This window comes from Poecilia formosa, unplaced genomic scaffold (genome assembly GCF_000485575.1).
Source record: "Poecilia formosa unplaced genomic scaffold, Poecilia_formosa-5.1.2 Scaffold410, whole genome shotgun sequence".
Lineage (NCBI taxonomy): Eukaryota > Metazoa > Chordata > Actinopteri > Cyprinodontiformes > Poeciliidae > Poecilia > Poecilia formosa.
Window position 1 is genome coordinate 123,489 of NW_006800349.1, and position 9,804 is coordinate 133,292.

A 9,804-nucleotide genomic window follows, 5' to 3' on the forward strand; every position below is an offset into this window, starting at 1 on the left:
TTTACTAAAATGTAAATAGATTTTATTTTAAAATCATGATGCTCCTTTTCTATTGTTTTCCTCTCATTTCCTGTCTAAAGGTATGAATAACTTTGGACTTAATATAACTTCATAACAAAGTTTTTATACTTATAGTAGCAGAGTAATTATAAAATTCCAGACGTCTCATCAGACAACTTTGATCTGAAATAGAACATCGACACAAACAAGGAATCTCAAATTTTCTTCTTCTGTGATCTAAAAGGGAGAGTCTGACCCGGCATGGACAGTCAGAACAAACATGCAGGCGCTTCTGTCTCCATGTTTCATCACTCTGTTCTTCTAGACAACCTGACGCTGCTGAATAGTTGCAGAGGAGTGTTCCTACCGTATATAGAAAAAACATGATGAGCTTTTTGAGTCTTAATTAACTCTGCCAGGTCTGAAAACATGGGAGAGGAATTTCAAATTCTAGATGGTTCCCTGCATGAAAGATCTGCTATAACATCAGTTCTTCCCAGTGCAGAACAAATGCTGCCTTTAACCGTCTTCAGGTCCAGTTGAAGTTGAAGAACCTGAAGGTTTTATTTCAAGTAGCAATACAAGCCAACAACTATGTCTCCTTTAAATGCATGAGGGCCACTGAGACATAATAGCACACAAGCTGCCAGAAGAGCTAACAAGTTTTTCCTACGATTTATTTGCATGTCAGCTACATAGAGAATGTGAACCTCAGGTCTGCTGTAAAACCTGCAGCTTTCAGGAGAATTAATCAGCAGGAGGTTCCTGTTGTACTTCCAACTTCCAAATATAAACTCAATACACTTTAAGTGCATATATTGAATTACTTACATATAAGTGGCATTATACTTATATCCCAATGTATTGAGAGAATAGCATTGTGTTTCCTGTTCTGGTGGACTTTTGTTTCAGGATCTTATTGTGTTTCTGGGTCTAAAAGTGATACAATAGTTTTGAGTTTGAAGCAGTCGGTTCAATATAAATATGTCATTCATGCACCTCTGCTGAGCCAGTCTTTGTGGTTCTAATCCATCATGCTGGTTGAAGGGAACATGAGGAACCTACTTTCTCGGTAAGGGCAGAACAAGGGTGAGGTGGTATGTGGGAACTCGTTGTCATCTGATGTGGTTCCCAGTGGCGGTTTTGACAGGATGTCAGCTGAGTAGCAGGACTTGAGCTCAGTCAGAGAGATGGACAGGTCGCACATTGTGGCATTGGAGCGGATGCAGTGAAGGTTCCTCTTTCTGTCTCCTCCAGCCCTACAGCACAGACCAAACAAAAGTTTGTTACTAATAAAACTGTAACACACACATCCTGATACTTCTATGCAAACTCATTACTTTGTATTGACTGCCATTCACTTTTGTAACCCTATTAGTGTATTCCTAACCCTAATCTTAACCAAAACCTCATTCACAATCCACTAGTTCTAAATCAAACTAGTGGAGCTGAGTTGGTCACTCGGGTAGAGCAGCAAGTTAGAGTTCTAAAGCCTTCAATGAGTAAATCTCAGAGGGAATCATTATGGCTTTTTTAACAGGGAAGTATTCTGTATTTTCCAGGTGCATAGTGCAACTTTATAGCACAATCTATGTAACTATGTTAACTTCAGCTGTTAAAAAAATGTGGTATATGTGGAAGGCCCACTAGCGTCTCTACTTCCTTGGGAGGCTGTGGACAGCTGGACTTGTGGACTGAGTCCTGAGGAGCTTCTATCGCTGTGTGGTGGAGAGCGTTCTCTCCACCTGCATCACCGTGTGGCACAGCAGCTGCACTGCCGCTGAGAGGACGGCTCTGCAGTGGGTGGTTAAAGCTCCACAGAGGATTGTGGGGAGCAGCCTTTCCTCCACCTCGGACCTCTACACATCACGATGCAGGAGGAGGATGCTCCAAATCGTGAAGGACTCCACCCATCCTGCACACAGTCTGCTCCAGCTCCTTCCTTCAGGCAGAAGGCTGAGGAGCATCCAGAACAAGACCACCGGGCTGAGAAACGGTTTCTTCCCTTCAGCCATCAGATTCTTGAACTCAAGCTGCACCTAACACAGCTTCATCTCATGAATTATTTACACACACACACACAACAGTTTTTTAATATACATGTCCATATATCACTTCCTCCCAAAGTCCAAAAACATGACTCTCAGGTTAATTGACCTCTCCAAATTGCCCGTAGGTGTGTTTGTGTGTGTATGGTTGTGTGTCCTGTCTGTCTCTGTGTTGCCCTGCGACAGACGGGCGACCTGTCCAGGGTGACCCCGCCTCTCGCCCGGAACGTTAGCTGGAGATGGGGACCAGCACCTCCCAATCCCACTAAGGGACAAGGATGTTAGAAAATGGATGGATGGATGTCCATATATCACATAAATTACTTTATTATTTGTGTATAAAATTTGTTAATCTGGGACATGAGTCTGAATTTTGAACCACAAACAAGCAAAGGTGATCTGGCAATAAAAAAAAAAATCTTTGAATCCTTGAATCCTATATATATATATAAATTATGACTTAAAATAAATTTTACTTGAATTTTACCTTGAAATTGGTTCTCTGTCTCTTTAAAAACTCTTAAAAAGTTCTTTCTGATTCTCCACCAGTCATCACAACATGGCTCCTCTATTAACCCTTTAACAGTGGTTTTAGCAGTGCTGCACTGAGACGTTGCTCCTATAATGAGCTCAGCAGACATGCAGATCCATCAGTTTGCTGTTGACAAGTCTGAAGGACCTGAGCTGAGAAGTGATGGAGGAATGTTGGAAACTGCAGCTCTTAAGAACTGTGTATCTGGAAGGTGGTGCTAAGTCCACCAAGGCATTTTGGACAGCTGAATGGTTGCCACTGGAGATTAAAGAATTTTTCAAAAATGCATGGAAGAATCAAAGCGACACTTCAGATATGTTTCTGACATACAACATGATGTAAAGCTCAAAAACATCATGAGCAGGGTTAGATTAAATTGAAAGCGACTGACTTGTGTCACTGCATGATGCTTCACTCCATCAGGGTCTTCAGATTCTTCTATAAATCAGATACAACTAAAGAACTTTCACTTAAACGAGTTACTGTAGTGAAAAGGAAGGTTACCATGGTTTCCACACAGCAAATCCAGCAGACCCAAATTAACTCTGTCAGATTTGATTTCAACACTTTTAAAGTGTCTGTATGGGTCCACACCAGAAAATGTTAATTTAACTCTTTTTGGAGAGTGTCAAATACCAAATCTGTCTGGAGTTAGTCATCTAACATTAACCCAGTGTTAAATCTTAAATATTAACTCTCCCAGAGTATTTTTTAAATTTTATAAGAGTTATTTTTAATTAATACTACATAGATATACTTTTTATTATTTGAACTTTTAAAAATTATTTGGAAAATAAAGATTTAATAAAGAGGCAATAATTTTCTGAGATGCATTTATTTCAAAACATGCACCATAATTAGAAAAAGGGGGGTAGAGTTAACCCACCCTGACCCTTAGAAAACATGGAACAACGTGGAATAACGTACGTTCATGTTACACACGTCGCTTTCATTCATATATTGCTTATCAAAAGGTCTGACTGTGCAAAAAACAGTATGGTTACTACATTTTTCTTCAATACAACATGTATGAAATTAAAATTGGAGTTTGGCCGGGGACACCAATACGTACTGCGCTGGACAGTCTTGAGTAAGACAGCCAGTTTTGGTCTCTGGGTCATAACAAACAAAAAACATAAGGATGAAAAATGGAACAAAGGAATACATTTTTATGGAGTTTCAGAAATATTAACACTTAACCATTTTTGGAGCATGAATCTTCAAAGAAGCCATGGAGGGGTGGGGAGGCGAGAGTGACCGATGCTGATGACTGGAGATTCATCCTCAAGCAAAGTGGTCTTAATATCTAGAATGACAGTCAATGACAGTGCAACAGGCCCAATGCACACAAACTATCTGAGTAAAACAAAAGCTCTGCCATTTCCAACAATACTAGAATCACCAAGCTACGTGCAAAACTCACTGAACCAGCAGCTAAAGAAGATGAAAAAAAAGCTAATTTCACAAAGCTAAAAGCATAAATTCAGTCCTACCTTTTTGTGTCATGTTCATAATCCATGTTAGAGTAAATATTTCCACACTCGTGATTTCTCACTATTTTCAACTTTTCAGTCTCCATGGATACTGCCTATATACTCAAACTGTTATTAATTGCAAATAATACTTATAGCAAGATATATGTTGGAGGGGAAAAAAAACAAATAAATAAAAAAAGAGAGAGAAATTTGTAATTGCACACAATGGTGCCAAAATTTCCAAAAATGGCATATTTAGAATGTTCACCTGGAATTTTATCAACCAATTCCTTTCTAAAATGTCTGTGCTTCATTTTTTTGGAATGAAATTTGATCCAGTAAGTGGTCAGAACCTGTATTGTAGGTTCTGGGTTTCCACTGCATGTTTTAAGGAAGATCCACAATATGTAATGTATTTTATTACAATTTATTATTTTTATTTTGTACTTTTTGTGCCACTGTGTGCCGTATACATTTGGAATACAAATGTTGATTTTTAGACCTTTAAAATATTCTCTGGAATATTACCTTTATTTTGATACCTGAACCAGTCAAATACACCTTGTAGTTCCTGAGATATATGGAATTCGTTTTGGGAAAGTCGTTTTCGAGAACTGCCCAAAAAATGTACAAAAAAACGCTTGGTTAGCTAAGAGCTACTAAAGCCAAATAAATTAAATCTCCCCTTTGTCCTGCTGCACAGTGCAGCGAATTTAACTCATTGTGCAGGGCCTGTCCAAGTTTGCATGAAGCCTTGAGCAGAATTTTACTTAGAGGCTCCTCTTCTTGGTAAGAACATCAGCAGCACTAACAGCTTTTCAACATGGATTTAGTCAATTCTGGGAGGAAGGGGTAGTTTAATTGACCAATCTAAAAAGTAATAATTGTAGTTTAGTAAGATGTATTTGTGAACAAACAGAGATCAATGTCAAAGATTAAACTCATAGCATCAGATTGTAGCTATGGTAACAAAACAATCTAATTGTGAATATTGTTCTTTGAACCTTTACAAAGTAAACTTGTTGTCTCTGACTGTCGGGTGGAGCTGACAGTCAGAATCACAACTCGCTTCAACATTTGTCTTATTTAATTAGTACAAATTGTAATCCATAATTTATTATTAATTAATAAAGCCGAGCTCAATCTCTAATGAGGCAATGAAGAAACTTTTCACACAAGTTTCTTTACTGACATGCTTATTTCTAATCGAGTCTGAGAATTTATTAACTAAATAGCCCAACTTTACAGCTGAATTATTCTGTGTCGGGTGGAGCTGACTGCTCCACCCGACAGTCAGCTCCTAATGTTAACATTTAAATCTTTTAATGTATGTATGCTGAAACCATTCAATCAAATTTAGCAGCATTGATCATCTCAATAAACAAATGTTACATTTACATGTCTGTGGTCTGTGTTAAAATATTAGCATTTATGGGGCCCCTGAAGCCCTGGGGGGCCTGATGGAGCCACTGACTTAATTTAGATTAAACAAAAGTGCAAATAATTGATATTCATTTTAATTGTATTTTTTTAATTAGTTGTTTTTAAGTTGTGGATTTAACTATCGTTTCACTGGCGATGTTTTCCTGTAGCCCATAATTATCCAGTAATATTTTTACATTTCCTGTCTACTTAGCATCTTTTAATAAAAAAAATAAAAAAAAATAAAAATACGGTGGACTGCCGGGCTTAGCAAGTTTTCTGAGGGAGACCTTGCAATTTGTTATAGAAATAGAGGGCCCCAAAATTTATTTCGCCTAGGGCCCAATGGGCCAGCACTGCCTCCCACAGGGGGGGGCGATAAAAGCATGGTGACCTGCCAGGCTTATAATACACTGAGTAAAATCCTGCTGTTAAATAGACTCGTTTATTTTATTCAACCAAAACGAAAAAACAAACTACCTGAAAATACACGGACCCAACATGAGAATGATCGGCAATCACAGATCAGACACTTCTTCACGGAAATTGGCCGTTTATGATCGGTGGCCAATCAATCGGCCCTCTAGTCCAAAACTGACCGTTAGGTTGATTGATCTCTCTAATGGCTGTTTGTCCTGTGCAGGGTCTGAACTACATATTATTCAGGTGGATGTGAACACATAAATCGGTGCTCCCCCCACCGGTGAAGGTGAAGGAGCACACGTGCTACATTTCTCAGGTGGATGTGTACACAACATACGCTCACTCTACCTGCCCCCCACCCCCTGCCCCCCCACGCACTTTTTGTGCCAGTGCTGCCCTGCGATGGTGACCTGTCCTGGGTCACCCCGCCTCTCATTTGTAGATAAGCCCCAGTGCCCCTCCCTACGTGGGGAGGTGATGAGGAATGTTAATTCTGACTGAAATTCATGTCATGTACTAGCAATATTATTAAAATAATATAAATAATGATTGCTGAGATATTCTTGTGTGGTATTTTGTATATAAGTATTTATCAGTAATAAAGCCAACAAATGTAATTTGTTAAAACTACAACAGATACTCGTTTCTTTCTAAGTACACACAGAGAAGTTTCAATCAATCAACAAATTCCATGTATTTTTTTTACATTAAATTAGTTTTTTTTATTTTATTTTATTCAGACATTGAAGAGATGTTTGCATTAGAAGAACAGCAAGAGTAACAAAAAAAAATCTTAAAAATGCATAAGTTTGGTAGACAGATATAAAGAGAAGCTCTTTTTAATGCCTAAGTTTGTTTTGGAAGTTTTTTAAAGCAGCATTTATAAAAACATCTAGAAGACGTTCAAGAACCTTCATACAACATTCTGAAGTATGCACTTTGTCTAAGAAGAAACAAATTAAAATTTAATAAAATAAAAAAAATAACAGTCATAAAAGTTTTAAAGATATAAAAACTAAATCAAGTGAGATGACAGCAAAAAAAGAAAAAAAAGAAAAAAGAAAATTAATTGAGAACGAATGTTCAGAGTGAATGTTCAGACAATGTTTGCTGAGCGTCAGGTCCAAACATTCGACGTTCGACTTTCAGACGACGTTCACAGACGACTTGCAAACATTTGTTTGTTAGCTGGGCTGTATGTATTTATGAAACTTTCAGTATTCATGTTTTAGTTCTAACAAATTGCATTATATTTATTTCATAAAGATTTAATCAACTCTTGATGCGCTTTTTGTAAAGCTATTTTCCGTCTTCATATCACTTTACAAATATTTATCTGCTTCTGGGATTTTTTCTGGCCCCTCCTGAACTAAAAATGTCTGGGGCCAACATTCTTGTAATGGGGCATATTTGTAAAGAGGATTAGCTCCATCATCAGAGAACACAAGACATGCTGCAAGTTCAGAAACATTCTGGTACTTACACAAAAAACTCCACAGTGTATGAGTAATCCGCAGAGGGCTGGGGTCCCCAGCTCAGGACAGTTTTAAAGTTGGTGGAGCTCCAAGTGACATTCTGAGCCCGGGGATACGAGTATGCAGCCCCTGTTGGTTGAACAGTTTTCAGTTAGACTTGTTTTCAGGAGTTAGTTTGCTCATCATGCAGACAATTTGTTAGAGTATTCCATCTTTTACTGGAAATGGGACTGAAAGTTTAGATTGAATTTTTGTTATTATTCATTTAATTACTAATCTGATCCAGGAGTGAATGCTTCAAGTCAGGGACTTGATGGAATCTGCTGGGTTTCCAAAGATAGAAAGCTTCTTAAACCATTTCAATAATGAACTGAAATTCATGCACTGTTCAGTAGCTAAAGGGAGATATGATTGGACTGAACTGATGCCTTGTATTTTATAAAAATATACTCAACTGAATTTAAGTTTTAACATCAAGCATTTATTTTAATGCCGAGGTAATAAGGACGGTCCCAGCTAAGGTTTACCTAATTAAACCATACCAAGTTTATTTATTTAGCACTTTAAAAAAAAACGTAGCACAACAGAAGACAGAGATAAAAACACAAACATAAGCAATCAATCACAAACTCACAACGAGCTAAATGAACATGAAGAAGGTCGATAAGCAGCGAACTACATGATCCCATTTACACCTTAAATAAGCCTATTGGCTTCATAAACTAAGAAACTAACACTGTCGGAAGCCTTTGACTGCGGAAATATAGATATAGAAATATAGATATAGATGTGCAAATCAGCACATAAGTGGAACGACAAGCCACTAAAAGGTGAAGTATTCTCTCTGATCATTTTATTCAGCTTGACTAAACCTTAGATCTAACTGGAATTTCATGAAATACCTTTTTCCCGCAGACCTGACCAGAGAATAACTTCAAATCAAAGATCAGAAACATCTTCCAAACTGAACTCACCGGACGCGCAGTGTGTGGAGAGCAGGACCATGACGAGAGATGTTTGGAGCTTCATTCTGTCAAATACAAAGAAACAAAGTCCAGTTCAGCTTGTCGGGGTTTATCCTGCTCTTCCTCCTCTTTTATTCTCTCTTACAATACTGAGTTCACCAGAAAGCGCCGCTTTTAGAGCTGAGTCTCGGCGCGGGGTTTGACCAAATAAGGGCTGTCCGGCTATGACGTCAACATACTACATTTATGGCTGCGTACTGCACTGATTACGTCATCCATACTAGTGTAATCTGGTGCACAATACAGAGCTGTCATGGAAAAGGAATGCTCTCCTTTTATTATTATTATTATTATTATTATTATTATTATTGCACCAATCATGTTGGCAGAATGTTGGAGAAAGATAAAATAAATCTTTATTGCCGTTGTCAGTCTTCTGCAAGGTGCAGAGAAACGGTGTGAAGAATTAAAACGATGCTCAGAATAAAATTTGTGTATAAAAAGTACAACTATAAATTATGAATTTCTTTCTTTTCTGTCTCATTGCACTTTAAATAAACACAAAGCAATTTTTATTTTTTATTTTATTCAGTGGAGCATTGTAGGGAAATCTGCAATTCTCCACTTGTGAAAGTAAATCTGTTGGGTTTCTCCTTGGCACTCAGACAATTATCCTGAGTGTCACTCCGTACTCATACACAGCATACTACCTGCATATTGAGTTTTTAGTATGTTATGACAGTTATGAGACTGTTTTAAAGCAACAGTGTCTTCAATCTGAAGGCCTCTTCAGATTTGTTGCAAGACTTACAGCTACTGGAAATCTTTCCTGCCCAAAGTATCACCATCCACAATTACTCTTTGAAGATACAAAAACATTTGAATACAATTAAATTTTATTTATATAATGGGAATTCACCACAAATGTTATCTTAAGGCACTTTGCAAAAACAATTATAAACATATTTCAATTTATCCTAGTTATCAAACAATACAATATGCTCTATTATTCAGTTTCTATCTAAGGAGTGAGTGCTACAAGAGCATTCACTCCTTGTGGACGAACACACAGCAACACCAGCTTGCATTGTCTTTTTGTCGTTGTCTGTACAGCAATCCCTCATACCCAGCATGCATGTAGAGATAGTGGAAAGAAAAAACTCCCATTTAACAGGAATAAACTTCCAGCTCAGTAAAAGTGGCCACCTGCCATGACCAACTAGAGAAGAAAGAGAAGAATGCACAAGAAGAAACAGATGAACTGATGGAGGATTATTTTTGATGTTCATGAAAGTAAATTGTTAATAACAGGAGAGGGAGAACAGTTAAGTGATGTCAACATTATCTCAGCTGATGCACTCCTACAGAAAGGAATCACAGCCAAACAGAATACTAGACCAGGAGTAGCTTCTCCAGAGAGAAAAATAACTGAAGAAAACAAAAAATTAACAGCTGAAGGAACAG

The 9,804-nt window shown here is 37.7% G+C and overlaps 1 protein-coding gene across 2 annotated transcripts in view; it reads right to left on the reverse strand.

The window, feature by feature from the left end:
- The window catches only part of LOC103155026 (tissue factor), a 15,507-nt gene extending 6,962 nt beyond the window's left edge, over positions 1–8,545 (reverse strand). Inside the window, exons 1-3 of one of the 2 annotated variants that reach the window (XM_007576549.2) lie at positions 8,350–8,545; positions 7,384–7,504; positions 1,066–1,259 (exon numbers count right to left, since the gene is read on the reverse strand). In XM_007576549.2, coding sequence (XP_007576611.1) covers positions 1,066–1,259; positions 7,384–7,504; positions 8,350–8,404 — 370 coding nt within the window. In that variant the 5' untranslated portion in view covers positions 8,405–8,545. Of the gene's footprint in view, positions 1–1,065; positions 1,260–3,780; positions 3,887–7,383; positions 7,505–8,349 lie in introns of those variants that run through there. The other variant, XM_007576550.2, reaches the window with a different exon arrangement.
- Positions 8,546–9,804: the final 1,259 nt, after the last annotated feature.